This window comes from Plectropomus leopardus, chromosome 8 (genome assembly GCF_008729295.1).
Source record: "Plectropomus leopardus isolate mb chromosome 8, YSFRI_Pleo_2.0, whole genome shotgun sequence".
In the NCBI taxonomy this organism is placed as follows: Eukaryota; Metazoa; Chordata; class Actinopteri; order Perciformes; family Serranidae; genus Plectropomus; species Plectropomus leopardus.
Window position 1 is genome coordinate 22,808,121 of NC_056470.1, and position 27,603 is coordinate 22,835,723.

General features: G+C 39.7%; 1 protein-coding gene across 1 annotated transcript in view; it reads left to right on the forward strand.

The window, feature by feature from the left end:
- LOC121946798 (poly(rC)-binding protein 4-like) overlaps nt 1-27,273 on the forward strand; it is a 50,102-nt gene extending 22,829 nt beyond the window's left edge. Inside the window, exons 6-14 of the mRNA XM_042491553.1 lie at nt 6,310-6,441; nt 9,006-9,134; nt 11,747-11,821; nt 14,061-14,132; nt 17,434-17,475; nt 17,561-17,636; nt 18,130-18,179; nt 22,833-23,002; nt 26,420-27,273. Coding sequence (XP_042347487.1) covers nt 6,310-6,441; nt 9,006-9,134; nt 11,747-11,821; nt 14,061-14,132; nt 17,434-17,475; nt 17,561-17,636; nt 18,130-18,179; nt 22,833-23,002; nt 26,420-26,765 — 1,092 coding nt within the window. The 3' untranslated portion in view covers nt 26,766-27,273. The remainder of the gene's footprint in view (nt 1-6,309; nt 6,442-9,005; nt 9,135-11,746; nt 11,822-14,060; nt 14,133-17,433; nt 17,476-17,560; nt 17,637-18,129; nt 18,180-22,832; nt 23,003-26,419) is intronic.
- Nucleotides 27,274-27,603: the final 330 nt, after the last annotated feature.

Here is a 27,603-nt window from a genome sequence, read left to right on the forward strand (position 1 = left end):
ATTGGTATGATTTCTTTCAAAAACATGGGAAAGAGGCAATGAGTAACTTGGTAAGAAAAGTTCCACAAATTGCAAGAAATTAGTAGATATTTTAAAAAAGCAAGGGAAAATGTCTATGGTTTTTTCTAGTTTCGGGGTAATATTATTGTACTTTTTAATAATTTCTCTATAATTTTGGGGTCATTTTTCTTATTCTTATTGTCTTCTTCTCATGTTTTTGAAAAAAAAAACAAGCCAAATTGTTCAGGTTCCAAGGGGTTATAATCCTATTTTGATGCAAAATGGCACAAGCTGACACTTTTCAATATTCTGATGTGATAAGGAGTGTGTAAGAGCATTGAGCCCAGTACAAAAACAGCTGCATCAACACGTGAATATGAGTGAAATTTTAATATTTATTAGCCCTGTAAACTGCTTATGTTGTCTTTTTTGGAATAAGTGCAATTACCAGAATATTTTGTGAATTTTCTGAAATCCACTTATAATGCCATCTTCCATAAACAAGCCATCATATAAATTTTTTGTAAAACACAATAAGAACGGATCTCTTGTGGCTTTTCAAAGAGGAAACCAATCAAGGGGCAATCACAAAATGTATGTAGCAACCTTTTGGAAGTTGTTAAAGTCTTTGTAGAGCCACAGTAACTTGTTTCTGGGGGGCAAAAAAAAGTGCAAGCAGCCATTTCACCACGCTATTACAAGAAATCACTTCCCGAGCTTCATCTCGACATTACCACTAATGTGCTTTTATCGCCATCGATTGTACTCTAAACTGAAGTGATAGACAGAAAACGTTTTGGCCGTGTTTCATAGCGCTTGATGTGCTCTCAGAAACGTTTACACTGCAGATGAAAATTTGGGAAAAGTGGATTGAAGTGATGCTGTTGTAAAACCCTTTTCTGACTATTGTAAATGGACTGACGTGATGTACAGTATGATTTTTGTTGTTCCTTTGACTGGGCCATGCATGTTCAGTCAACTCATAAAAAGAACGAAGGATGCTAATTTGTACCTGATAATAAGGAAAATTTGTCCACTTTCGCATCATCTCCTAATGAGTTATAGATGACAGCTTCCTCTTGCCATTAATCCCCATGGTGACTGTCCATCACTGCACTAATTAATACGGTGGAATGAGAGCCGTCTTCGCTCTGATTTAGCATCACAGCAGACACTGGCAGGGAAACAGGTGCTCCCCGCGCAGGTCGACAGCCTTCAGTAAACACACGCTGGCTGGGAGCACAGTGCGGTATTCATTAAAGATCTTTCACACTCACCTCTTTTCAACCCTGAAACTCTTGAGTTGCTATGGCAACATGTTGGCTGACCCACTGCGCGCTGCTTCCACCATAGTTGAGTTATTGTATGTATGACACATTTAATTAAAAACAAAAGGGGAATAATCTGCTTTTTGGCCTCTGAGTATTAAAGCTGGCATTTGTTTCTGTCTCAGTGGTTGATGATTACACAGTTAGTTCTTTCATTTGGCAGTTGATCACATGTCTGTGTTTTATGGATGAAGTCCCCCCCCCTAACCCCCTACCCCCCTCGGCTGCTGCCACATGAGTGCAAAAGCATAAATGTATGCATATTTATAGATCTGGAAAAAAATGCTCAAATAGCACACTCACTCGGTATGCATCAATCATAAAAGCAGCACAATCTTTCTGTGTCGTAACACAATGTGCTTTGGGGATTTAAAGAGATAGTTTGCCATTTCTTAACTAGCTTCCAAAAAAATGTTGGTAGTATGTGTAGATGAACTGCAGTAAACTTCCTTCCATCTAACCGGTGCCTACATGGACCGCAGAACGAAATGTGAAAGCCTCCCAAACTAGTACTAACCTTATTTCAGGCTTCCCACTAAAAATCCATTCAAAAAACCAATTGACTTTGAGATGAGGGAACCACAACTGCTGAAATGCTGACTTACTTTTAGGACTTAATTGGGGTTCTCTCTGCTATCACCACAATCACAAAGAGTAAAGAAATAGACTAAGAGACAGACATGCCCCTCTGTCTTTCTTTGAAACTCCGAATGAAATCTGATAAAATGGTCAAACTAGGCAGTGCTGATCAATTACAAATCAAGATTACGCTACTGCACAACTTCTCTCCTTAAATGTTTGTAGAAACACATTTTAGTGCTGTGTTTAGTTATAATAGCAAACAGGAAGTGGGGTGAAAACGAAGGGCGAGAAAATGAAGAACAGTAAAACTAAGCCGCGTTGATCAAGTATAAACCAAGATTCTGTCACTGAGTTGCATATTTTTCATCTCAAAATTTTCTAACTTACTGTTTATCTGTAAGATGGCCAGCCACCATTGTTTTACACTACATTCTCATTATGTCACTCACCAACTGGAGCATTTATTGGTCTGGTGTAGTTCAGTGCATTCTGGTAGTTGTCGGTTTTCTACCTCTTGAGCAGAAGGGAATGCCACAGTCCTTTTCCTCTTTTTTCTCTGGCCATGTAGCACCAGTTTCAAAAGCATTTGTGTGTTTCTACTGCATAGTCAGTCTATAGTTTTATGTGAGGAGCCTCTTTATATGCAGAATATATGTTTAAGTGATCTAGAAAGAAACACTCTGAAAGCACATACATGCACTACAGTATCATACTTGTATTTGTTCTCAGGTGTGGAGGCACAGTCTGCATGAAAGTCGCATAATCTTTCTGTAACACAATATGCTTTGGGGATTAAAGCCCAGCAACTCTTTGTGTGAGCAGTGTCTGTGTATCCTGCTGTCTTTATTTCCGCCAATTCGCTTTGAGAGTTTCATTTTTTCGCTAAGATGTCACAGGGAAGTATGGGAACGTTCACAGTTGTTAAGATGTGGCTCGTATTTTTAGATCAAATCAAGAAAATGACGTCCAGAGTCTTGTGATTGTACAGACGAGCTGCCTCCTCTAATGAGACGAGACGTAAGAGAGCTCGATCCGCCTCACTAAATATAGATGCCGAGCAGAGAGGCACAAGAGCCACATCAGAATATGCTTTTCAAATCTAAAGTTCACTGTTATTGGAGACATTATGCAAGTTGCCTTCATAAGTAAAATCCCTTGAGGCTAGCGTCCACACTGTCCTCTCCTAACTCAAACTCTGCTAATTTTACTGCAAACACAAGCCGCTCGAAAACAAGCAGCGCGCTCTGCATTCTGTCACATATTTTGTTGTGGGTTGAACTCTGATGGGAAGAGAGACAGCGCGGCGTATTTACATTTCAAAGGTTCACTGAGACACACTGTTCATTAATTAAAAGCTCAATCTCCACCCACAGAAGAGCACACAGGATGTTTGCTACCTGCACTGTAAAAACACTCAAATCAAATCAGCAAGGCTCTTCATCTAAATGCATACAATACACCAGATAACAGAGAGGTATTTTGCACCCAGTCTTTCTTGGGCTGTTATCACCATCAGATGTAAAATGATGTACAACTGGACTGCAGTCATAGTGATCTATCAAACTTCAGGCTCTTCGAGTATTTCTTTCCATGCTCTCCAGAGTTTTACTGAATGTGTTTCCAACATCCCTGCAGTTGAAAGGAGCATTGGAGGGAAGAGTTTGACCTTCTGGAAAATATTTGCTTTCTTGCTGAGAGTTAGATAAGAGTAGGGGTTGACCGATATTGGTTTTTCAGGGCCAATACTAATACTTTTTACTAGTAGTTCATGAGACGGATAACCAATATTTGGAACCATGCATTTACAATAAAAATGAAACTCTTCCTGCCAATATTTAGAATTTGGAATGTAACAAACTCCAACGCAAAACTTAGTTTAAATGCCTTTAAAAAATATTTAATCAAAATTTAAACTTTCAAAATCATATACAGCAAGTTCCCAGCAACTTTTTTTTTTATAAAAAGTTGGATGAATGAATAAAAATAGCTCCCTGACGTTTGACAAAGTAAAGGTTCCTCCCATGCTGACACTTTCTTTGCAATTTTTAATTAATACATTTTATCGGCGACCATTAAAATAAATCACCGATACAGATAATTGGCAAAATGCTAAATATCGCTTCCAATAATTTACCAGGCAGATAATCTGTCTAATAATCTGTGATTTAAAGCTAGGACACAGTTTGCTTATCTTAGCATGAAGACCCACAAAACTGCATGTTGTTGTTTTTATATTTTGGTTTTTGTACAGATTAAACAAGACATAACGTTTTAATTAGTGATCTTTAGAGGTAGGCAGATTTTTATCTTGGAACAGGTTTCCCTGTTTGCAGTCTTCATGCTAAGCTAAGCTGCTGGCTGTAGCTTAAGTCCCTCTTCATTCAAAAGTGTGTTTTTGTCCTAAAATGCCTGACTTTGACGATACTGACTTGTATCAGTTCAAAGTTTGTCCCTGGAGAGGTGTTTTAACATTTCTTTACTGAAAGGGCCGATGTCTGTGTACATCACACGTACCTCAGGAAAACTAGGTAGTTTACTAATACAAAGAGCAATCACTGTCTAATATAGAAATCAATAGACAGGGGAACAAACTTCAACAGCAGAAAAGAAACCTGAAACCTCCAGTACAGAGTGGACTAATCACATGTATAGTTGGGCACCATTCGCATTTGATCTGGTACTGGAACATGGCTCCTTTTTCCAGCACTTTACTTTTTCTGTAATAGCAAAAATGTAATGTCTTATCTAATCTCCTATAGAGCTAATTTTCTGTCTCTGTCTGTCTGCTTGTGTGTGTGTGTGTGTGTGTGTGTGTGTGTGTGTGTGTGTGCTCGTCTAGCAGTGACATTTGACTATTACTCAAACAATATTGAAAAGAAAATCAGCATGATGCTGAAACTATCATGGCAGAGCAGTGCTGCAGCTCGCTGGACTGACTCTCCAGCTTGAGGGCATTTCCGCCTCCTGTCCAAAGCTGAACCCGACGGCTCCACGGAGCTGCGTTGCCCACCTCAGACTCTGTGGCTTCCAGGCTTCAGGTTGCTTCACAGCACTTCTGCCTCTTTACTATGCATTCTCAACCAGATGTGCTCTCAGGTATCGAAATTTGACTGTAATGGATTCCACATGAATCAGCATTCGGTTGTACCAATGTTATTCTGTCAGTACCCTTGAGTGTACTGACTTTGGTACTCCACCCAATTAAACATAATATAAAAATCTCAGACAGACAGAATATATATTTCTGCAAACTCTGCTTAGACCATATACTGTAAAAACAATGTGACAGTCTAAACACATATTGTTGTATGTTTCACAACCACTAATGCTGTGTCAGGAACTGCCACTAACAAGCTAACAAGAAACAAAAGATACTAACTTCATGCACCATTTTCATACATCCGCTAGTCACCGAAATAAGTACATGTCAGAAAATGTCAAACTATTCTTTTCAGTTGAATCTCATCTGATGGCAATTTCATTGGATAACAAGAAAAAGAGCTAAGCAAATGAAAATGAGGGTGCATCAGTGTATATATCTTAATATTACATCCTTTCAGTCACTTCATTTCAAAAGATCAGTGGAAACAAATCCCAAGGTAACCAGCTCCGGTGTGTTTGCAGGAGGAAGGACATGTAGACGAGGTGTTCGGGCTCACATTTCTATGTAGCAGAGTGAAAATCTCAAAGCAAGATTTGCTCTGCACCAGTGCTGCAATTAATGTGCCCCCTTTCATGGAGAATTCATCAGTTCATATGAATGATTGAACAGCTTTTAAGGAACCCACACTGGACTGGATTCCAGCTCCTACACTGCTGGCCAGCCTCCTGTGGACTCCCAGCACATAGTGAGACATACAGATGTCTATTAGGTGCAGATGCTGGATGACTATAAGCCCACCTGCCACTTTCTGTATGGCTCCTATCTGCCTTTTTTCTAATATTCAATTTGTGTTGATACAGTAGAAATAAGCTTGGCTGTGTTGTGGCTGGTTTATCGCAAATCATGAGTATACCATCTGCTTTTTCTCTTCAAAGTTTTGGATGTTGAATAAGCAATGACTTGTTGATTTGGTATAATTGGGGAGATTCACTTTCAGAGTTTGATCTCAAGTATTCAAAATATTCAGCCAAGTTACTTAATGAGTACGGAATAAGGATAAAAGTGAAATGGAAAGTGTGTTTAGATTAATGTAAATCCGAAATGGACCAACAGAATGAGCTGGATTCAAATTCAACAACTCTTCAGTCCTAATTGTTGAAGATAAAACCCTCCAGCTGCTTTTCTCTCTCCATTTCTACTTTGACCTGCCTGAATTTTCCCTCTAGGACTCTCTCTTTTCTCTTTATTTCCTGTCGACTCTCACCACATTTTTTCTTTCCCTACATCTCCCTCCAGGACCTGACTGCGCTGGTGGCCAACGGCACCATCAGCTCCAAGCCACCAGTCACCCTGCGGCTGGTCATCCCTGCCAGCCAGTGTGGCTCTCTCATCGGGAAAGGAGGGGCCAAGATAAAGGAGATCAGAGAGGTGAGCAGCCAGAACACAAATCTACTACCATCCTCCCCGTCCTTGCTGCACAGGCAGCTGGACGAATACTGAAATATGAAGAGAACAAATCTGCTTCTGGAGATGAGGGAAAATAAACTGCAGCTGGAAGGCGCAGATATTTCATTTTCCACAATTCTGCTGTTTTTTTTCACTGCTGCGTTTTGTTTTGTGCCATATCAGTGTAAGTCCCACTTGCACTAACATATTTATGGTATGTATTACTGTAGATGCACTTATTCAGAATCACTTGAATGAGAGTTCACATATATATTAATATAACGAATTAGGTTATCAAATTACATACACCAACAAAATGGAAAAATGCATCAGAGCTTTAGAATCCGAAATACTTTATGGATGCTTTGGGGTAAATTATGGATGGTTACGGTCACTCTGATGCCAAGCATAGAGAATTATAGAACGTATATGCACCAGCACAAAGTATTTAAAAATAGAAAATAGAAATACAGTACATTATGTGTGTGTGAAGCTACAGAATAGAGCATATACATATATGAAATTATAATTATCTAATACCAAATCCAGTTATACATTGCACCACAGTCCCAGATTGTGTAATGTACTCTGGGTTCCAATACCCATACAATCATACTATATAGTCTACCAGAAAAAGTTTGTCCCAGTATGCTAAAAATACCAGGATGTTCTACTACATCAGGTCAGATTTTGCAGTATGCAAGCCAGCATGTTTTTCTAGCTCTTCTGACCCACAATCCTCTGCGCAGCGAAAGATATGTCACATCGACTTCGCCGCAAACAGATAACAGCTGGTTAACAGTTGACAGAGGCCGCAATGACCTATGACAGCACATTAAAGTGACTGATGATCAGTCGAATAGTAATATAATTGTATTATTATTTGTTTAAGTAAAAAAAAAAAAACATTCATAGAGATTACCAACAAATAAAAAATAATATTAATAGTGATAGAGAAATGCATATCAAGGCTAATTTTACTGATATAAAATGTTTGAATCAACATTGTATGCAGTTATAATTTAAGAGTTAAACTGCACAAATTGCTAACCTCTGGATTAATCTCCTTCTCTGGTGAGCTTGGTAAATGTTTGTTTTTTTTTTAATCTCCAGGGCAAAGTGTTATGAGGACAAAGTAGCCTATGTCCCGATTGTGTGCACACTGCATGAAACAGTACGCACTTTGTAAGGGCAACAGTAGTACCTAATAAAAGTAAAAAGAATTAGTATGCGATTCGGAACGCATACCGAATTGTCGATAGCCATAGGTCTAAAAGGTTGCATTTACACGCCTCTGCAGCGGCTGCTCCTCTCTGACCAAATCGACAAATCAGTTATCCAGCCCGTGACTCAAACTCCACTAAATACTGTTGAGAACTCATGAAGAGTTACGCCTGTGTCCAAATTTAGAGAGGCGACATTGAACGATAAAAAAGGCACACACACACAAGATGAAAACACTGAACTGCATTTTTTGGCACTTCTGCATTGGCCTCATTTGTTTGGTTGCCGCTTGTGGTGACCATGTTCACCATCTTTGTCTGTCATGCTAACATTTGCTAATTCGCATTAAACACAAAGTACAGCTAAGGCTGAAGGGCATGTCATGAGTTCTGCAGTAACATGATCAAAAGGCAAATAAACAGTTTTGACCTGCTGGTGGCACAAGAAAAGTCAGAGGATCACCAGAGTCATTAGGATTCACCCCCTGCAGAATACAAATGTCTGTACACAATCTCTGGTCAGTTCATCTAATAGTTGTCAGGATATTTCCATTTGGACCAAAGTGGTGGTATCTGCACTTACAGCAGTTTGGCATTGGACTAAAATTGGATTTTAGCTATTAAGACAGGAAATTAGTGAGACAACGCAGTCTGATAGATCACCTAACACAACAAACAGTATGACTCAGCAGAGGGGAAAAACTCCTGACTCCATTTGGGCCCAGTTGAAACATTAGGATTAAACGCATCAGATCTGCTGCCAGAGACGTCTGACACTGTAACTTTAGCTCTGTGCCGATTTAAAAATAATGTCTCTCTCATTTTAGCCTTTACCTTCACCAGCAATGACATCCAATAGATTTTCTGCGGCTGGACAGCTTTTCTCGAACCAAATTTGTTTCAGTTACAGATTTGTTTTGTTTGCTCGGTTGCCACAGGACACATCCTCTCTTACAGAAGCACTTTGTGATGTGGTTCAACAATGGCCTCCAAAAAACCCCCGTAGTCAGTCTGATAGAGACATCAGCAGATAAATCTTTAAAACACTCCTTCTTTCCTGCAGATATGGTAGATTAGGAATATATCAGCTAAAATTGAGAGAATTACCTCTGCTGACCACAGGTGACTCTTCATTTATCTCTAACCTGACAGGGCTTGACGTTAAACATACAGTGCGGTTGGTCTCCGTCAGTGTAGGTGGAGAAATGTAAGGTCAGCGAAGCCAGCGGGGAGGCACAGATAGGAGCCATGGCAGAGTAATAACGACTTGTCTTATCTCTGGAATCAAACTAATCTTTTTTCCTAAACCTCTATCATTTGCAGAGCACCGGAGCTCAGATACAGGTGGCAGGGGATTTGCTGCCCAACTCCACTGAGCGAGGGGTGACGATATCTGGGAATCAGGAGTCTGTAATCCAGTGTGTCAAGCTCATCTGCACAGTAATCCTGGAGGTAGGAAGCACACCATTCCTCTCTCTTTACTTCCCACACATAGCTGGGAAGGAGCTCTGCTGCTGCGGCTACACGAAGGAAATAATTGCTGTTGACATGCATGTTTCCATTTCACCAGGATGTATTGATTGTCTGTTGTACTGCAGCAGAAGTTGATGCATTTTTAGGCTGTTAGTCTTCTTTGTTTCGTAATGCGATCTATGATGAGATTTAGAGTGCTGCTGATCACATATATTCTGTACCATTTTCCTCATTAGATACGTTTCCATTCAATATCTGCCTTCCCGATATCAATTCCAATACCTATACTTGAGTATTGATCCAATACCACTGTGACAAAAAACATTAATAGTTGTATTCTACTGAGCCTGAAACTAAAGTTAGGGGTTCCCACACATTCATTTATTTGTGGCAGGCCACCCCAATTAAAACATCTGACACCACAAATAGATTAGGGGTTAGTTGGGGGTTCGGTGCCTTGCTTAAGGGCACCTCTGCAGGATCCCAGGAGGCAAACTGGCACCTCTTCAGCTACCAGTCCATCCTCCATTGGCCTGAATCAGCGACCCTCCACTTCCCAAGCCATGTCTCTACAGACTGAGCTACTGCTGCTCCAATACCGATCACACATGTAGAAAGGGATCAATACTGATTTGTATATCCTGTCCGGTCTGAATTATGAGTATGTAACTCAACAGATAAGAGAAGGACATGAGATGACTCACTCATTACTTTCACACACTATATGTAGTTTACATATATCGATATATCATATTCATGGAAGCTGGCCACTCATATGTTGCTCCTGGGCCAGATGTGGCCCACAGGCCGCCAAATGAATAGCCGTGCTGTACATGTTGCCTTTTTACTGGTGACACTGTAAAGTGTAAAATACTGCCTATATTGCTGACATTCTAATGGCTATTGTTGACCTATTTGTTGGTAATGAATTATTTTTTGCCCCTTTATTTGAGATTATTTTTTGGGGAATTTTCACCTTATTTGATAGGACACAGGACTGTGGAAACAGTCTTTGCACATGGGGCTCCCGCTCTACTCTGTGAGCTACAGGGCGCCTCCTGCCACTTTGCCAGTGGCTGCAAAGTGCAACTTGCCGTATAGGCTACGGTTTTAAAATTGTGAAGAGGAACTGATTTCTGAGAAAACTGGAGTTTTATTCAGGTGTGAAACTAGTTTAAAATTCATTATTAACTTAATGGTGTAGGACAGGTGCCTAGACAAGCATTCTCACTGATACCAGATCCAGCAAAGGTAGCATTGGAGATGTTTTGGATAACTTAAGGGACACTCAACTTGCTTTGTTTGAGGGTCACTTTTGCAAAATGACAGGAGGCCAGGGGCCAGCCGCAGCTGCCCCATACATGATCAAGAATTGTAAGATGTTTCTAGGATTTTAGGAAATTTCTAAGATTTTAGGATGTTTCTAGGATTTTAGGACATTAGGGGCCTAGTTGGGACCTTTGTCAGGGGGTGCGGGGGATCCTCCACTGGCACCCTTTTTAATAAGCAAGCTCCATTTTGATGCTGTTTTATGCACTCTGGCACCTGATGTATACTAACCATACAAAAAAATTTTCCAGTGTGAATCGCTTTATATTTTTTGTGAACTCTAATCCTCATCAAACGCAGGAAGAACACGGTTTCTTTATTGTTTTGACCTCCTGTGTTTTAATCTGCCAGACCAGACATTTTGACAAGGAGTCAAAAGGTGCAGCTCTCGGGTCAGAGCCCAGTATTGTTGGAGAGGACACTAATCTGCTAACAGAAAACACACTGGCCTGCAGCAAAATCTGTCCACCTTTAGACAACAGCTCTCTTGAGAAAATCGAGGAGGAGATGAGAGAAAAACAACCCCGAGCACAGTTTCTCCCTGTGTGTTCATGGAAGTGCACAAGTCCTTTTTGTTTTAGCATTGCAGCTGGACCTGACTGACTAATTGCTAGTTTGATCCAGTTTTCCAGGGCTTTCTTCAAAGGCTTGTGAGTTTCATTAGGATTCTGTACCAGCGGCTTCTTGCTTTTGGCTCCAAGATTTAAATTATGCAAAGTTATACAAAGAATTTGCTGTGACTGCTCCCGCAGAAAAGATGCTCTACATTTTAAACCCCAAAACAGTATCGCCAACATTGCAGTTACTCGATAAGATATACAGTGTCATGTACTCTGTATAATCTCCTTTTCTCATTGGTGTTTGAAGAATTTTATCTTCAAATGTCTCCTTGTCAGTGGATGCTTGATTTATCCAGAGGGCAAACCACTGCAGAGCCAGCAGCTCCAATGCAAACGAAAGCTCAGAGCTATTATCCACAAAGAGCTCTCACCACACGGCTTCAATAATTCAATGAATGACTAATATTATCAAACGGAAACAAGGAAGGGAATAATGTTAGTGTCATTAGCAGTTTAGCTCATCATTAATTGTTATTGTATCTTAATGTACCGAGAGTTACACACCATTTGCACTCAGTGTGTCGCTCTTTGACAGGAGAGCTGACGTCATTTCAGAGAATATGTGAGACTTTATCTCTATAAGATTTCTGAAAAAGATTTATTCAAACCTCTAACCATTTTATCTTGTTTCTGACTCTTTAGTCTCCCCCAAAGGGTGCCACCATCCCCTATCGACCGAGCCCGTCACCAGCTGCCCTACTCATCGCAGGGAATCAGGTGAGAGACGTTTTACTGCACATGTTCAGTAGCTTATCTGTGATACGCTCGCACAGTAGTTCTCAAACTGTGTGTCGAATCCTTCGTTATGGTTTCAGGGGCTTCACGGGGGGTTAGTGTTAGACTGGGGGAGGAAATGTAGATCTTGAATGAGCTGAAGTTGAATGAATATGTTTCCTGTGGGAACAGTAAAAGCGCTAAAAGCACAATCTAGCGAGGCTATCACAGTTAACAACAGGTTTCAAAAGGCAAAACTAAATGTCGCATACAAGATGAGCGGATTTTTGACAGGACAGAAATCAAACGCTTTCTCATCCCAAGTCGTCATATATTGCCACTTTGTCAGTGGACTTCATTACGCTCTAAATCACACCCACCCAGCTGGTGGGTCGTGGTCCAAAAGTGGGTCGTGAGTCCATTTTAAGTGGACCACAAGTGACTCAGGGAACGTGTCAAATTAAAATAAATAATTTAAAAAAACTTTATTTTGAAGCAACAGAAGTCCTTTGGGGGTGTTTCTTTGTGCAATATGTTTTATTTCTTTGTGTTCTTAGCCACTGTGTTGTTGACATTTTGTGAAATAAAACTGAATATGCAGTTCTAATATGAATATAGCTATTTCATACGTGAGCAGGATTAGTGCAGGAGTCATTCAGGACTGGACAGGAGGGTTTTTTGTGGGAGTTGGAGGAGACGGAGTGAAAATCCACCTCTGGTGTCTGTCACCCTCTAATTCACACCCACTTCACACACGTGTTGGCCCGCTGAGCTGAGGGAGAAAGTAAGCAGGGTTTGAACTTATCTCTCTAGCTCTTTATTTTTATTTCTAGCAAAACACAGCCATTAGCCCGTCATTTTGAAGGTATTTGGTTATAAATCAAAGTTGATTAAAATTAAAATTTCAAAGCTCTTTTGTGAATATCTGAACAAAATTTCATAGCACTCCAGTAGTTTGAGAAATGTCACTCAAAACTACAAATGTGAAACCCGTGTGGGCGCTGAACACAAGAAATGTCCAGCAAACTACAAAAACAACAGTCAAAGGTGAATATGAAATGATCCGAATATTAGCTGGATATTAACCAAATATTTGGACCATTTCTTGTAAAGTTGCTTGTCGCCTCTTCCCTTTAAAAAATAAAATAAAATTAAGCTAATTTGCTCAGGTTAAATAAGGGTTAAATAAAGAGTCAATTATTGTTGATGCTTACTAAAAAAAATTAAAAACTTCTTGCACTGATTCTTACTTTTGGTGTTGAATATTTGGACTTTTTAGGGTACGGTATCAAAGTTTGGAATTACAGTAGCTGAGATAACCAACGGACAGACCGATATTAGAGCTCTGTCACTTGAAGCTAAAAAGTTTTGGAAGCTCTGGAATAGCATTATGCAGACACCTTCACCTTCCCAACTTACACAAAACTACAAATGCTCACTGGAGAATGGTCGAAGGTATCACAGATGATCCGATCTGTCAGTGAAGCTCTTGGCTCACTCTTGTGGGGAAACAAGAATCATGTTGGTGCTCCCTGGTGGGGGGTTGGGTGTTTTGTGTGTTTGTGTGTGTGTGTGTGTGTGTGTGTAAGGGTGGGGTTGAGTGCTACAGACGCTGCTGTTTGAGAAGGGACAGATATCCACCCTCCCATGGAGCAAGTCACAAGATTAGCGGGTGGGACTGGAGGCCTGCCGTCTCCTCTGGCTGCAGCAGCAGTCAGATATTCTGCATAGCTGTCAGCACTTCTGACAGTGTTTGTGCTGCCTCAGACTCTGGTCAATTTATGGAATGGCTTTGTGTTTTTGATATTCCCTATAATAAGCTATCAAATTAAACCCGTGGCGAGGTCCTGGTCACTGGGAGATGGCTTTAATGAAGGCAGCGCAGTGATAAGGGATGTTTGTATAATTTGTCAGAGGAGAAAATGAAGCGGAATGGGAAAGGGTCTGCGGATGAGTCATGGCCTATAAGCCTGTTAGGTGTGTTAAAGTGTCAGAAATGCAGCCCAGAGAGCCCATCTCAGAGCAAATTTGATCTGTGGCAAAAGAGCAGGGGGGGAAATGAAATTGGAAGTTTTTATTCATTATTTTTTACATCAAATTCACCATGGAGGGTTTCAACTGGTAAGAACACATTTACTCTCACTAATCATCACTTCCAATGCAGAAATAATGACTGTCTGGACTCTATAAACATGCAGATATTTCAGTAATGAGCCGCATATTCTCCTTTTGTGCTCTGTAGGTGTTTGAGGCGTCAGAATTTGCACCCCACCCTCTGTACTCCGTCACCCAGGGTGGCCTGGACCTCCAGCAGGTAACTGGACATTTATTAACTCTTGGAAACCTGGAGTGACATCACTTTAATTGTGTGGTTTTCATATGCCTTCGCAAGCATTTAAACTTTTGAACCCTGAACAAATTGGTGCGATTTCTTTCAAAAACATGGAAAACTACAAATACTGCCATGGGGTTGTATGCCTCTGTGCACCAGCCAAGTTACACTTACAAATTGTTTGTGAAAACATGGATGCTTCACACACAGAACATCTACACAATCAGCACAGGTGGACACCTAAGGTTCTTGAGTTATGGCCAAAAAACTTTTTAGGTCACTGTGACCTTGACCTTTGACCTTTAACCACCAGATTCTAATCAGTTCGTTCTTGAGTCCAAGTCGACATTGGTACCAAATTTGAAGAAAATCCCTAAAGGAGTTCTTGAGATACTGCGTTCATAAGAATGAGACAGATGAGGTCACAGGGACCTTGACCTTTGCACACCAAAATCTAATCAGCTCATCCTTGATTCCAAATCAACATTTGCATCAAATTTTTAGAAAATTTCCTCAGGTATTCTTGAGATATCGCATCCACAAGAATGTGCCAGACAGACGGACCACCTAAAAAAACATAATGCCTACAGCCTCGGCTATGGCTGGCTCACGGGAACATGAAACAGCAATGAGCAACTTGGTAAAAAATGTTTTAGTAATTGCAAGAAAGAAGGTAGAGGGTAGATTTATTAGTCATTTTTAAACAAAGTTTTAAAAAAAATTACATTTGTGCTTGATCCTGCTACATCTTTGCAGTTTAAGGATGAGTTGATTAAAATCACAAGCTACTCTAGATTCCATCTGGTTGCTTGGGCATGTTGCTGTCGCTGGCATCATTCAATACCTGCAGTCATTTTTTGAATTTGCATCAGTCTTGTGTCCTTATTGCTCCAAAGAAGGTCAACCAATCTAGTGCAACAGCTTAATCCGGGATCTTAGAGGTTAACCATGTCCCTCTGAAGATGTGCACAGAGCAGTCTCTGATCTCATGTTGCTGAGTGAGCCTCAATCACATCTCATCCACTTTATTCTCCTGCGACTCCGCATTAGCAAGAAGAAAAATGAGCAGCTTTAGTTTGTTTTGTTTTTTTTTAAGCAAGGAAAAAACTACATTTCTAATGATAATAATTACAGATGTAAAATTAGGTAACAAAATAATTATAGTTTTTAAGCATTTTTTCCAGGTCATCTCATTGGCCATGGTTGGTTTTATTTTCTCTCTTTTTTTTTATCTTTTTATTTCTTACTAATTTCTTGCTAATTTTTGGTCATTTCTTCTTTCATTGCTCATTGCTTTCTGCTCATGTTTTTGACAGAAATCAAGCTAATTTGCTCAGGTTTCAAAGGATTAATGTGAAAATCTCTCCAGAACTGAGCTCACATTTTTTTTCCAAACGTCGGTCTTAAACTTCACTGCAGAGTGAAGGAGGAATGAGCGTCAGGGCTGTGAGGGTTGTGTGGTATGTCCAAATTTACACAGTCCATCATCTGGCACAAGGCATTAAAAACAACAGCTGAGCGTAAGCTGCAGCTATTGTTCTACCCCGTCATACGAGCTATAACCCCTCCTGAAACATGATGCCATCACACACACCGGTCTCTTTTTTAGCCCAGCAGAGCTCTGCACTAGAAACATTTCGGCTTTAGGAATATTCCTCCCATGGCGGCAATAGCAGATACTATCATAATAACAGCAGCCTCTGACAAATCAGCACTACAGTAGATTGGGAAAAAAAATAATAATTGAGGGTAATGAAATATAAAGACTTCACGATTTAGATCACTCATGCTGTAAATTGCAAAATCATTGCCGCTAATTTGTGGTGTTTTTCTGTTTAAACACACCAATGTACTGATGCACTATATAGGCCGAGCTCTCCAGTTTATGACGATATAGGATGGACTGGTAATAGCCAGACAGCTGGCGTCAGGCAGAATTGAGTTAGAATAGATAGACAGATGGACAGAAATGGAGTTAAAGTGAGTATTGATGGGTGGTGTGAGGGAGGAGGGGGTTAACATGTGAGTCTGCATTATTTAAGATAATGCAGGGGGGATATGAGATGCAGCTGGTGGAGATAAAGACAATGCAGCCAACAGGCAAGATGCGCAAATAAGCCGTTGAAGCACAATAGCAATAGCAACTGTTTGTAGGTAACACATGCTTTTAGCACAGTATTTAAAAAGGGTCAGCTCACCCAAATTGCAGGAAAAAAAAAAGAAAATGCATTTTTAAGTACCTCTAGTAAAGATATTTACCCATGCAGATAGTTTTAGCTTTATTTGTCCTTTTTTTGAGCTTTTACTGTGCTAGTTACAACCCCAAACCAACTGCGGGGAAAGATTTTTTGGTTGTCCTACTCACAGCATTACAAAGTGGCAAACATTATTAGCGTCACTACGTAGCATAGCTGTACATTTTTTTGATTGTCAGGTACTTTTTAATTAAAAGAATAAATACTTGTACATGCATCAGGAACAGAACATATAAAAGCTTGTAAAAAGTTAGTGTCATATTTAGGGATGAGAGAAATTAGTTGACTAGTTCATTAAACGTTGCTACCCTCACTAGTTGGCACCAGAAATACTAGTTGGTTAAACTTACTTTTTAAATTATTACTATTTGATGCTATTGTGTTCACCCTATGGAAATGCAGTTGTAATGATCAGGCACATTTCCTAAAGAATATTTTTTTCAATTTATGTTATTTGGTAAGGGTTGCCATTTTCAACATATTGGGTTTTAATAGGTCAGAAGACATTTTGAAAGGGAATAATTGGTTGATTTTGCAATTGCTATTGTTATTTTTAAACAAAAAGAGGCAGAAAACTGAAACGATGGTTAAGTAAAGCTGATTTATCAGGATAGTGCACCAACAATCCTCACCGGAGCTGCTCAATAGTCCGTATAACAGTAAAAACTGAGGTCTGTGCATTATTCAGAGTAACAGGGACATTGTATTTGGGAAGAGATGTTCGTGTTAAATCTTTTATTTGTCATTTTTAACACTGAGAGAACCACAACCAAAACTCAATTCACCTCCACTATGCTGAGATGTCAAAGCCAGGACAAATAAAACAAAAACTATGACCAAGAAGGGACCGCGAGGAGTAAATCAGAAAGTACATTAAGTTCAGACCTAAACTACAAATGCTCATTCCTGAAAAAACAAAAGAGGTATGTATTGATAGTGAAGCACTTCCATTAAGAGGCTGCAGATTTATTGCCTGTGTTTGATGTTTTACTGCTGTAATTTCCCTAATGCAGGACTCTCTCTTTCAGGCCTACACTTTGCAAAACCAATATGGCATTCCACACTCAGAGGTAAAGTAGGACCATTTGTGGAAATATTATAATTTAATATAACATGAGTACTTTAGTGCACTGAGGTCTGCTCTCTGTTTTACAGATGGCCAAGCTCCACCAGCTGTCGATGCAGCAAGGCCTGAGTCCAATCGCCCAGCCTGCTTCGACTATCATACCTGGTATGCAGAGAAGTAATAATAGTATTTGCTCTGGATTATATGTGCCGCTCTGACAGTCAAACAAGTGGTAAAATAAGCAGCTTCCACAATTTCGTCTCTGCTCCTCCATCTCTAATTTGTCGCAGATTTTCCACCTGCCTTTAGAAGTGAGAAATAAAGTCTCACTGTCATTAGCCGTGCTGATAATGTGCTTGTGTCAGTGAGGAAGGAGGAGACGAGGCTTTATAGCTCTCTCATAGAAACTATTATGTGAAATGATACGTTCCGCAGAGTCAGAGAACTGGGAGAAGGAAAAGAATGAGTGTCGTGTTAAACATCAGTCCATTAAAATGGAAATTAACTGCTTTAACATATCTAGCAGTTCCCCGCTCAAAGGGTTTTTCCAGCATATCAATGCCGGTTTGTGTGACTTCACTTGCTAAAGGAGCTGAATGAATATTCAAACGTCTGTTATGTCAATTTTATTCAGTCGATGCCTGTTTTCTCTCATCAGGGATGGACTCCAACTCTCAGACGTCTCAGGAGCTGCTTATTCCCAATGATGTAAGCAGAGGCAACTTTTTTATTCTTCATGTTGTTCATATTTTTTCCAATCTGAACGACGAGAAAAAACAGGAAATCATATCACATGCGCACAGCGCAGGAGCAGGTGACTTCGAATGCGGTAGCTGCAACTGCAAAGACGTCTGGTGTGACTTCAAAAGAGACAAGAGACATGTTGGCAACTTACTAATTATCCTCATTATTCTAACCTCAGACTAACCCAAGGTTAAAGGGATTCTGAGCTGATATGGATCCTTTTCGCATTATTGTCTGGGCTGCAGTTGCAGTGTCTTAGAGTGACTCCCATGAGTGCGCAGTAAATCCTCTCATGTTCCCTGACCTACTTAGAGGCTGTCTGCTGTCAAAACAGCCAATAAGAAAACAGACAAAGATCCTTTCCCTCTTCACTTAGCCTCCGCCAGGGTTTGATGAAACGTCTCTCCAATCTGAGAGGAGAAATCACAATGCACAGATTCACTTCAGAATAAAATCAGACTGTGTTTCCCTTCAGATGATCACTGAGTATTTGGTTTGGACAGAGAGCATCTGGCTGCTTATTGTAGTTATTTGCCTTCTATTGGATTTAATTTCGAAAAATGACAGAAAACTATCTTTTAGAGTCAAATTAATAATGAAGTCATTTTTGATTTATGATTTAATTTGCAGGTTTTATACAGTAAATGAACAGAACCACAATGACTAAAAGAATAAAGTGTTCAAAAAATTAGGATGTGGTTGACATTTTTTTCTGTATTTTTCTCACTGTCAACAAATCCTATAAAAAGACCAAAAATACTAAATGTGTTAGTATGTGGTTGTCAAACTTTTAGCAAAAATGTAGCTCCTTTGAAATATTTTTCAGCCAAGTGCCCCTGGACCAGCGCCAAACATTTCAGGTAGAAACACACAATGAACAAACATCAATGTGAACAGCGCCAGGCGCCAGCCAACTCAACATAGTACCTGAACTGTGGAATTGCAACTTCCGGGTTCATGACGTGATACCATGTGACCCAAAGAGACGTCTTAAATCAGTGGATACTTTTTTTGAGCTTCACAGACCCTGCAAAGTGGCTCGTTTTACTATCTCAATTTGATCCACTCAGTCTGAAAACATCTGCAAAGTCCAGAGGAGTGAAATAATTTTACCGCCATTCAAATTAGTCTGTAGTGCACTTGCACTACATTTTTAACCCACAAAGTCAATTCTGGCTTCATGCCACTGATCAACATTCACAGGAATGAATCGGACTCTACCTCCAACCCTGTATCCACTTCTTTTTATACATCCATGCACTGCGTTTGCTGCAGCAGCTCAAATTTTATGGCAATTAATGATTGCACTGAAAATAGGAACATTTAATATTAAATGTGTGCTGTTAAACTTATATTTGCATTTTTATTTAACTCATTATATAGTGCATTTATTTTAGGAAGTATGCATGACTGAATTTTTTTTAATTACCCCTTTTTTAATAAAACTCACACACACACCTTTGATAAATACTTTGTCAATTTCACAATGACTTCCTGAAGCGCATTAATTTGTTTTGAGGACGTAAATCTTTGAAGTCCAGTCACAAAGCTATTTAAAATAAGCTTAGGTCGTTCCTAAAACAGCCACGTACTGTTGCAAACATTTCACAAACAGGTGTAAAAAAGTGCATATGCAGGGGACTATTTTTCAACTGCAGGTTTAAACTCGCCTGTGATTATTTACAGCTGCAGGATGGTGTACGTGGGTTTGACTCAAAATAAACTGCAGTGAAGGAACATGTCAGCCAGCCCAACACTGAAGCTCACTGGTGTCTTCACAGGATATTTTCTATATTTTCTTTGGTCTTTTCATGAGATTTGTTACCAATACAACAATACAAATATATTGATTATTGGCTCTATATATCTTACTTTGTAGAATTATGATTTTTATTGGCAGCAAAAGGATTTACAAAATACAATTACAAATACTTTATTATTCATTCCGTATATGCAATTATATATCACAACAAATCAAGTCTTTAATGGAAAGAAAAACAAGCTGAGAAAAAAACTAAAAAGAATAAATAAACAAAAGAAAACATCCAGGTTCAAGTCAATTTCCATTATATTCCTCATTAAGACAGCAATCTTTGTCATATTAACTTTACTTTTACTGTTTCAAAGTAACACTTTGACCAGTTAGATACAAAATGAAGAGAAAATAAATATTTAAATTATGAAAAACTAGACTTTTGGAAACATTTCCAGATGAAAATGTATGAGGTTCCTTCCCCTTTGCCTGTATTTTACAGGCATCAATGCTGGTGCCAAACAGAACTATTTACATTCAAAATTAGTTATGCACATGTGTCTCTTGTAAATATTATCTTATCCTTCAAACTAAATTTATCAAAATACTTTTTCAATCAGCAATGAAAAGGAAATCAGAAAAAAAATGAATTTGCCCTCTCACTTTTACAAGAGAGAGAGGAGGAAAAACAAGGTTTGGATTGATTAGGTTTCTCTGTACGGCCACATCCCTTCAACAACATTTCTAAAATGCCTAAAGGCTCTTTTAACCAAGCAAACCCCCACACGGCGAGTGGCACAATGCATCAGAGGAATGAGTCCAGCGCTATACGTGACAGGGACAGCTGTAAGCTCCAGCCATTGTTCCAGAAGAGAGGACTTATAGCCATGACTGAGCCTCCTCAGCCCTCCGTCCCCCCTCAGGCCCGCCACACAATCCCGCTCTATGCTCACACACTGAAGGAGACTTCTACACACACACACACACACACACACACACACACACACACAGATGCATTGAGAAACTGCTTACACACAGTCAGCAGTATGTACTGCACTTCTGCGCGAGGAAGATTTAGCCGGAAGAAAAATGGCTGCACCCTCACCATCCCATCCCTCTTCCTGTGTCCTTTCAAATGACTGCCTCAGCAGGAACTCAACAATATGTAGGCCACTTATAGATGAAGACCAGAGTGTAGTGCAGCATTAATGATATCTGAATGCTCAGGGAAAATAATCACCACAGCAAGCATACCTGCGGTGTCGTTTATTTAGCTCTGGTTGCATTTTTTTTTGAGGTTGTTCATATAGGAACGCTGCTGTCTGAGGTCATGCACGCCAAAGTGGGTGAGCTGATGACAGCTGGTGTCTATTGACAGCTGGTGTAAAAGGCCAGAGTCCTGTGGAGATTCTTGGTCTCAGTGGGGGGAGACATGTTATCTGTGATTTGAGGACTGTCTGTAGTGGCTATTGTCTCTGGAGTTGCTCTTTAGGCCGGCCGCTCACACTGAATAAACTGTGGAGCCAATAATAGCCGGGCGGACCAACCAGGTCGCTGTGTGACAGATCAGACATTGTGGAACAGGCTGCTTACTTCTCAGGAAAGGAATGTGAAATGCAGGGACGAATGTGTGTGTCGTGTATTTCCACCTACTGTATGCTCCAGCCGCTGTTAAGCTGCCAGCACACACACGCATACTACAAGTACTTCATCACTGTCCGTCCCACTCACTATATATCTGGCAGCATAACCCTGTCACTGAGCCCTGACACCCTGCACTTGAGCTGATAGGCAGCCCCCGAGCTTTGGCTCTGTTAAATATCTATTGTCGCTAATAGGCGGGGGTCCAGGTTGGGTAATGAAAGCAGAACAAAAGTGATAATGTATTTTGGAATGCAATAAAACTGGTGTCATTGTCTAATCTGCTCTCAGCAGAGAGGACGCTCGAGCCGACGGGACTGTATGTTATATATTTGAGTTATTTTCCCATTATGTTTTCCATTAGTGTGGAGATGCATCTAGCTGGCATGTGTTTGGGAAGTGATTTGTTTGGGAAGTCATCACCACTCTGAGGAATCAATAACCTTTTAGCCACTCAGATTAATGAGAGGCAAATGTGCCTTCTCTCGTCTCTTTTACCGGTGCACACGCAGTAGCAATTAAGGGAGGCTCCGGGGGGAAAAAAAAGTGCTTTTGACATGCATGATGGATGACCAATCCACTGAAGACAATGTAATTGCAATATTCAGAGTGGACTGCATTAAGACAGCCCAGTTTTTCCAGTGCTTTTGCTTTGGGCCTTTTCAGCAGAATCAGGGATGTAATGTGCAATGCATAGGCACCAATACTGTTAGCAAGAGAAATGAAGAGTGAAAACTGACCTTATTGTTATAATCGTTTATAACTAGCCCTGTCATGGCTTTGGAGAGTCTGACTTGATGTTAGACTTGTAAAAAAAAAAAAAGGTCTACCATCTACAGAAATCTCTGTGCATTTGTTTTCATGTCAGAAAGTTGTATTTATTTATTTCCCTTTTTTTTTTCTACCCAAGACACCTTATGTTTCAGAAAATTTTAAGAAATTACCTTTTGTCCTTGTTTTCTTATTTCTTCTGTTTGTTTGTTTTTGTTAGGAGAAAAAAACATATGTGGCATTTCTATTCTGTATATTCCATTTCTAATCCCCAAAACTAGCAATGACGTGGTTTTCATTTTCCAGTTTTGGATTTTAAAATAAAAATCAACAATTTGTTTTTTTCATTTCTGAAAGGAAAATCCAAAGACCGAAAAGTGCACTGACCTTGAACCCTTTCCTTGTCTGCTTTTAAAAATGACTGACCTGTCTCTGCCTCTGTCCTCCTGCAGCTGATCGGCTCGATCATCGGCCGTCAGGGCACTAAGATCAACGAGATCAGGCAGGTGTCAGGAGCTCAGATCAAGATCGGTAGCCAGCTGGACGGCACGAGCGACCGTCATGTCACTATCACAGGAACACCGGTCAGCATCAACTTGGCCCAGTACCTCATTACCTCCTGGTAAGACCCGCCGTACAGCCATCTAATGAGTCACTGCAAGTGCAGGCCGCAGAGAAATGCATCGGTCTAAAAGGGTCAAAGGTCACGCTATAGAGTGATATGTGATAATGAGGTATGTCCTTGTGCTGCTGGTAATTGGCCTCGAGGGAATGAGTAAAAGCCTGGTGGTATTGTACGACATGGAAACAGAGTCTTGTTGGAATTCAGTATTCATAGTGTAGCTCTGGTATGTTTTTCTTAATTATAACTTTTCCAGAATTTAAAGATCATAATGCAACAAAAGTCTCAGTAAATCCCTGAGGAACAGGTCACAACACATCTGGGTACATAAAAGTAGTTAATACCAAAAAAATGTCTCAAACTTAAAAGAAAATGAGGCAAAGTACAAATAAGACACAAAAAAATTATATCTTTTTCTTTGTGTAAATCAAAATGAGACCAAACTGGTAATTATCTGTCTTTGCTGTTAGAGATTCAAAAGAGAGAATATCTTTTATTCATTTTAATTATTCATAAAAATCAGGTTTGGTCTGACTCTTCCAACAATAAATCTTGCATAGAGAAACCGTGTGTAGGAGAAACCTGACTCCTAATAAACGCAGCTGGGAAGACTGAGGCAACGGCTTATACAACAGCCTTTTAATACTTCCCATTAACTGTTTCCAAAAAGCAGAAACAAAAGAACGTTCCCGCATCAACTCTTGTGTTTTGTTGAGATCGCTTTAGTGCCTCAGACTCTACTGCTCTGTGAACAAATAGATATAATATATACATATTTAATTCACCTTTTTTCTTTAAGTCCTTGTTTTGTTGAATTTATTCAAAATAAATATGTGGAAAGTACTGAAGCATTGAACCTCCTACATAGGGGGTTGCACATTTGATTAAGGTGACAGAATGCAGAGAAGACGATGCAGCATTGCATGCAATGCACAAAATAAGCAAATACAGTATTTAGTGTTATGTTTTGTACAAATTCACATTGTCAATGAAAAAATTTGATATTGGCAGAAATCAGCATGTTGGCCGACTGCGATTTTTCATCTTAAAGCCAATATCTACTGATACTGATAACATGCCGATATTATAATACATCCCTAAAAAGAAACTTTTCTAAAACTCTAATAAATACTTACTTGCAGGGATGAATGTAAAATATTTTACTCATGTACAAGTAAAATTGCACAAAAATGTACTTGTAAAAAAGTAGTTCCACTAACATGGACAAGCATTACAAGTAACTGCAAGAGAGGCAGGGTGGAGGAAGGATAATGAATCCAAACTCAGTCCTACTGTCGTATAAGGCTGGCTGGATTGTGGTCAGTGTGCTAAATTGTGGCCAAAATTATACAGAGATAGTAAGTGGTAGTGTCTAAAAGGTAAATTACATTAAATGTTCATCTGCAATTTACTCTCTTCCGATAAATGTCCCCTCTCTGTCTATCAAGGTAATAATGAATTACTGTTTTTTCTCAAATAAAAGCCTGGTGGTCGCCATTAACAAATAAAGGCTGGTCCCAAAAACAGGCCCGGTGAAAAATAAAATTTCCATCACTAAAGTGTTATTGTTATATTTCAGTCACTGTGGATGTGTATTTATGTCTCAGCCAAGAAGTATTTTGTAGAACTGTACAGCAACACGAGATGAAAACAACAACCTTTCTGCAAATGTTTCACAATAAAAGGCCTGTTAGAACAGCAAAACTTTACACTGCAGGGCCGCATTATTTTTAAAAAGCAAAGATTAATGGAGAAACTCCAACACTCAAATGACAAATTCGGTAACCTCATCACTCACTCAGTAAGTTAGGGACAGACTTTCCAGAGTTGGCCAGGCTCTGCACCAACTATCTATAATCAGCCTACATAAAAGTGCATAAACATGTAAACTTACATACACCACACCACCATCAAGCCCACAGCTCATTACTAAATATACAACCGGAGAAGAGGACACAATTCAGACATTTAAACAGAAATGCCACAGTAGATCCAAAACAGCTTCAGACACCACAGCGGGTGCAATTAGCCTCATAAATTCAATAATCTGACACCTAATAAAGAATCAACAGCAGCGCAAAACATCACCAAAGCAGACAGCACAGAGATCTGTAAACAATAACACAGCAGCTGCAGCCACACACACACACACACACATTAATGAAAAATGAGAGCTGCAAAGTTTTTGCACAATCTGCACTGCGCATGCACAGAAAAACGAGCATCACAGTGAGTTTGTTGGACTCACCTGTCTAAAGGCGTCTTGTGCTGCTAAATCCGCTCCAAATTCAACTCGTCAATCTCAAAGCAGAAACCAGTTCACCCAGCGTCTCTGTCCCACTGCTCCTTAAAGGTTTTAAACATGCACAAAGTCCTCATAGTGAACAGCAGAAGTCACCTGGATGAAAGCACGATCACTTTCGCATTTAGCATGTAGCAAGATCCACAATGCACCTGTGCAAGTGACATGGTGGGTGCGTTTGATTTAGGTCACTCAACATGCCGGCGGGGTGGAGACGTAAACCAGTGATTAATTCAAGTATATAAATTAACGAATAGCTGAAAACAGAACAAGTAATCAAAAAACGACTTTGTTACAGTAACGACAGAAATGGTGGAGGAAGTACTCAGATCTTATACATCAGTAAAGGTAGCAATACCACAGTGTAGAAATACTCTGTTGCAAATAGAAGTCCAGCATTCAAAATTTTACTGACGTAAAAGTATTACTAATGCAGAATGACACATTTCAGAATAGTGAATGTTATATTATTGAATCATATATTGATGCATTAATATCCCCTCAACCCTTTAAAACCAAAGCAAATTGGCCTGATTCATTTCAAGAACAAAAAGAGTATATATTTATATTTATATATATACAGAATGACACATTTCAGAATAGTGAATGTTATATTATTGAATCATATATTGATGCATTAATATCCCCTCAACCCTTTAAAACCAAAGCAAATTGGCCTGATTCATTTCAAGAACAAAAAGAGTATATATTTATATTTATATATAATATATATATATATATATATATATATATATATATATATATATATAAAATAAAGCATTTAAAATTATGTTATAGAATTATTATATTTTAAGCACTTTTCCAGTCTTTTTTGTTTGCTGTGTTTATTTTGTCAGACTTTCTGCTTTTACTAATTTTCTTGTATTTTTTTTTACTAATTTCTTGATAAATTTTGGGTCATTTCTTGTTTCATTGCTCATTGTCTTCTCCCCATGTTTTTTAAAGAAATCATGCCATTTTCTTTAGGTTTCAAAGGGTTAAAAACGTCCAGCCTCTTCACCCAGTGTTGCTGCAACAATATAATCCTCTAATCTCCATTCTCTGTCCTTTCTTATGTCTCCCTCTCCTTCCTCCTCCTGTCTCTTCCCTCACAGTTTAGAGACAGCCAAATCCACGGCCCAGGCAGCCACCATGGCAGCTCCAGTCGACCTCAACATGGCCTTCACCCAGCCGGCCTCCCCAGCTGCCTCCCCTGCACCCACCCTGGCCACCATGGGCGCCCTGACCCCGGCTCATATGCTGGGCACCCCGTACAGCGCCATGCCCCTCTCCGGCCTGCTGGGGGTGAAGTCTGTCCCCTTTCTGACTCTGTCCAGCCCCGGCCCCACCGTGGCCGTCACTGCAGCACCCTCCCACACCACTCTGGCCGCCTACACCGCCAAAATCTCCTCAGCCAACTGCATCAAAAAGCCAGAGAGACAGAAGTTTGCTCCGTACTGATGTAGATGAAGGACAGCTGCAGTGTTCCTCCACGAAACGCCTGATGTAGCCATATCCGCTGGCAGAGATGCACTTGACTTTTATTCTATGATGCACCAACAGAGAAGAGACCAATGGAGATGTGGATAAAGCTATTAAAAGTTATTTACGGTTATAGATAATTTGTGAGTTTCCCCATGAATTGATGGACTGCTTTCATCGTCACCTCATCACTGTTATTGATCACTACAAACAGGGCGGGAACCTCACCTGAGAAACACCTGTTTAAATCACACGTGTTTCTCATGTTAGGGATCAGCTGCAAGTATTTATCCTTCAAGAAATTTGTAAATTATACTCAGATGACAAATGCTCTACTGTACGATGCTTTTATACAACGTCTATGTTTGCCTCTTGAAGTTTTTAAGAAAATTTGTAAATGTCTCCGGGGTGGGATTTTGTTTTTTCTTTTTCTTTTTTTAAATAATCTGTGCTATCGTACTGTACTTTACTGTTCAGTGTTATGTTTTGTTGGATTTTATTTTGAATGTGCAACTTGTTTAATCTTTATTTATTAGTATTGTTTCATTTATTAAAAGTCTTTGTTTCCTGATGTCTCTTTCTTTATTGAGATTGTACTGGAGAACAAAAAGGCTGCTCATTTCCTCACAGTAGACCCACCACTTGAACCAAATCTGTGTCAAATTAATGTAGCAGCTCAAGAACACACATTCAGGATGAAACACAAAGAGATGAAATGCCAGATCCAGGTTATTTTTGTTTTCCTCCAAACAGACAGCTGGATGGCAGCTTGTCATTCCAGCTGCCAGAATTTATGAGAGATGCTTTTCACATCATT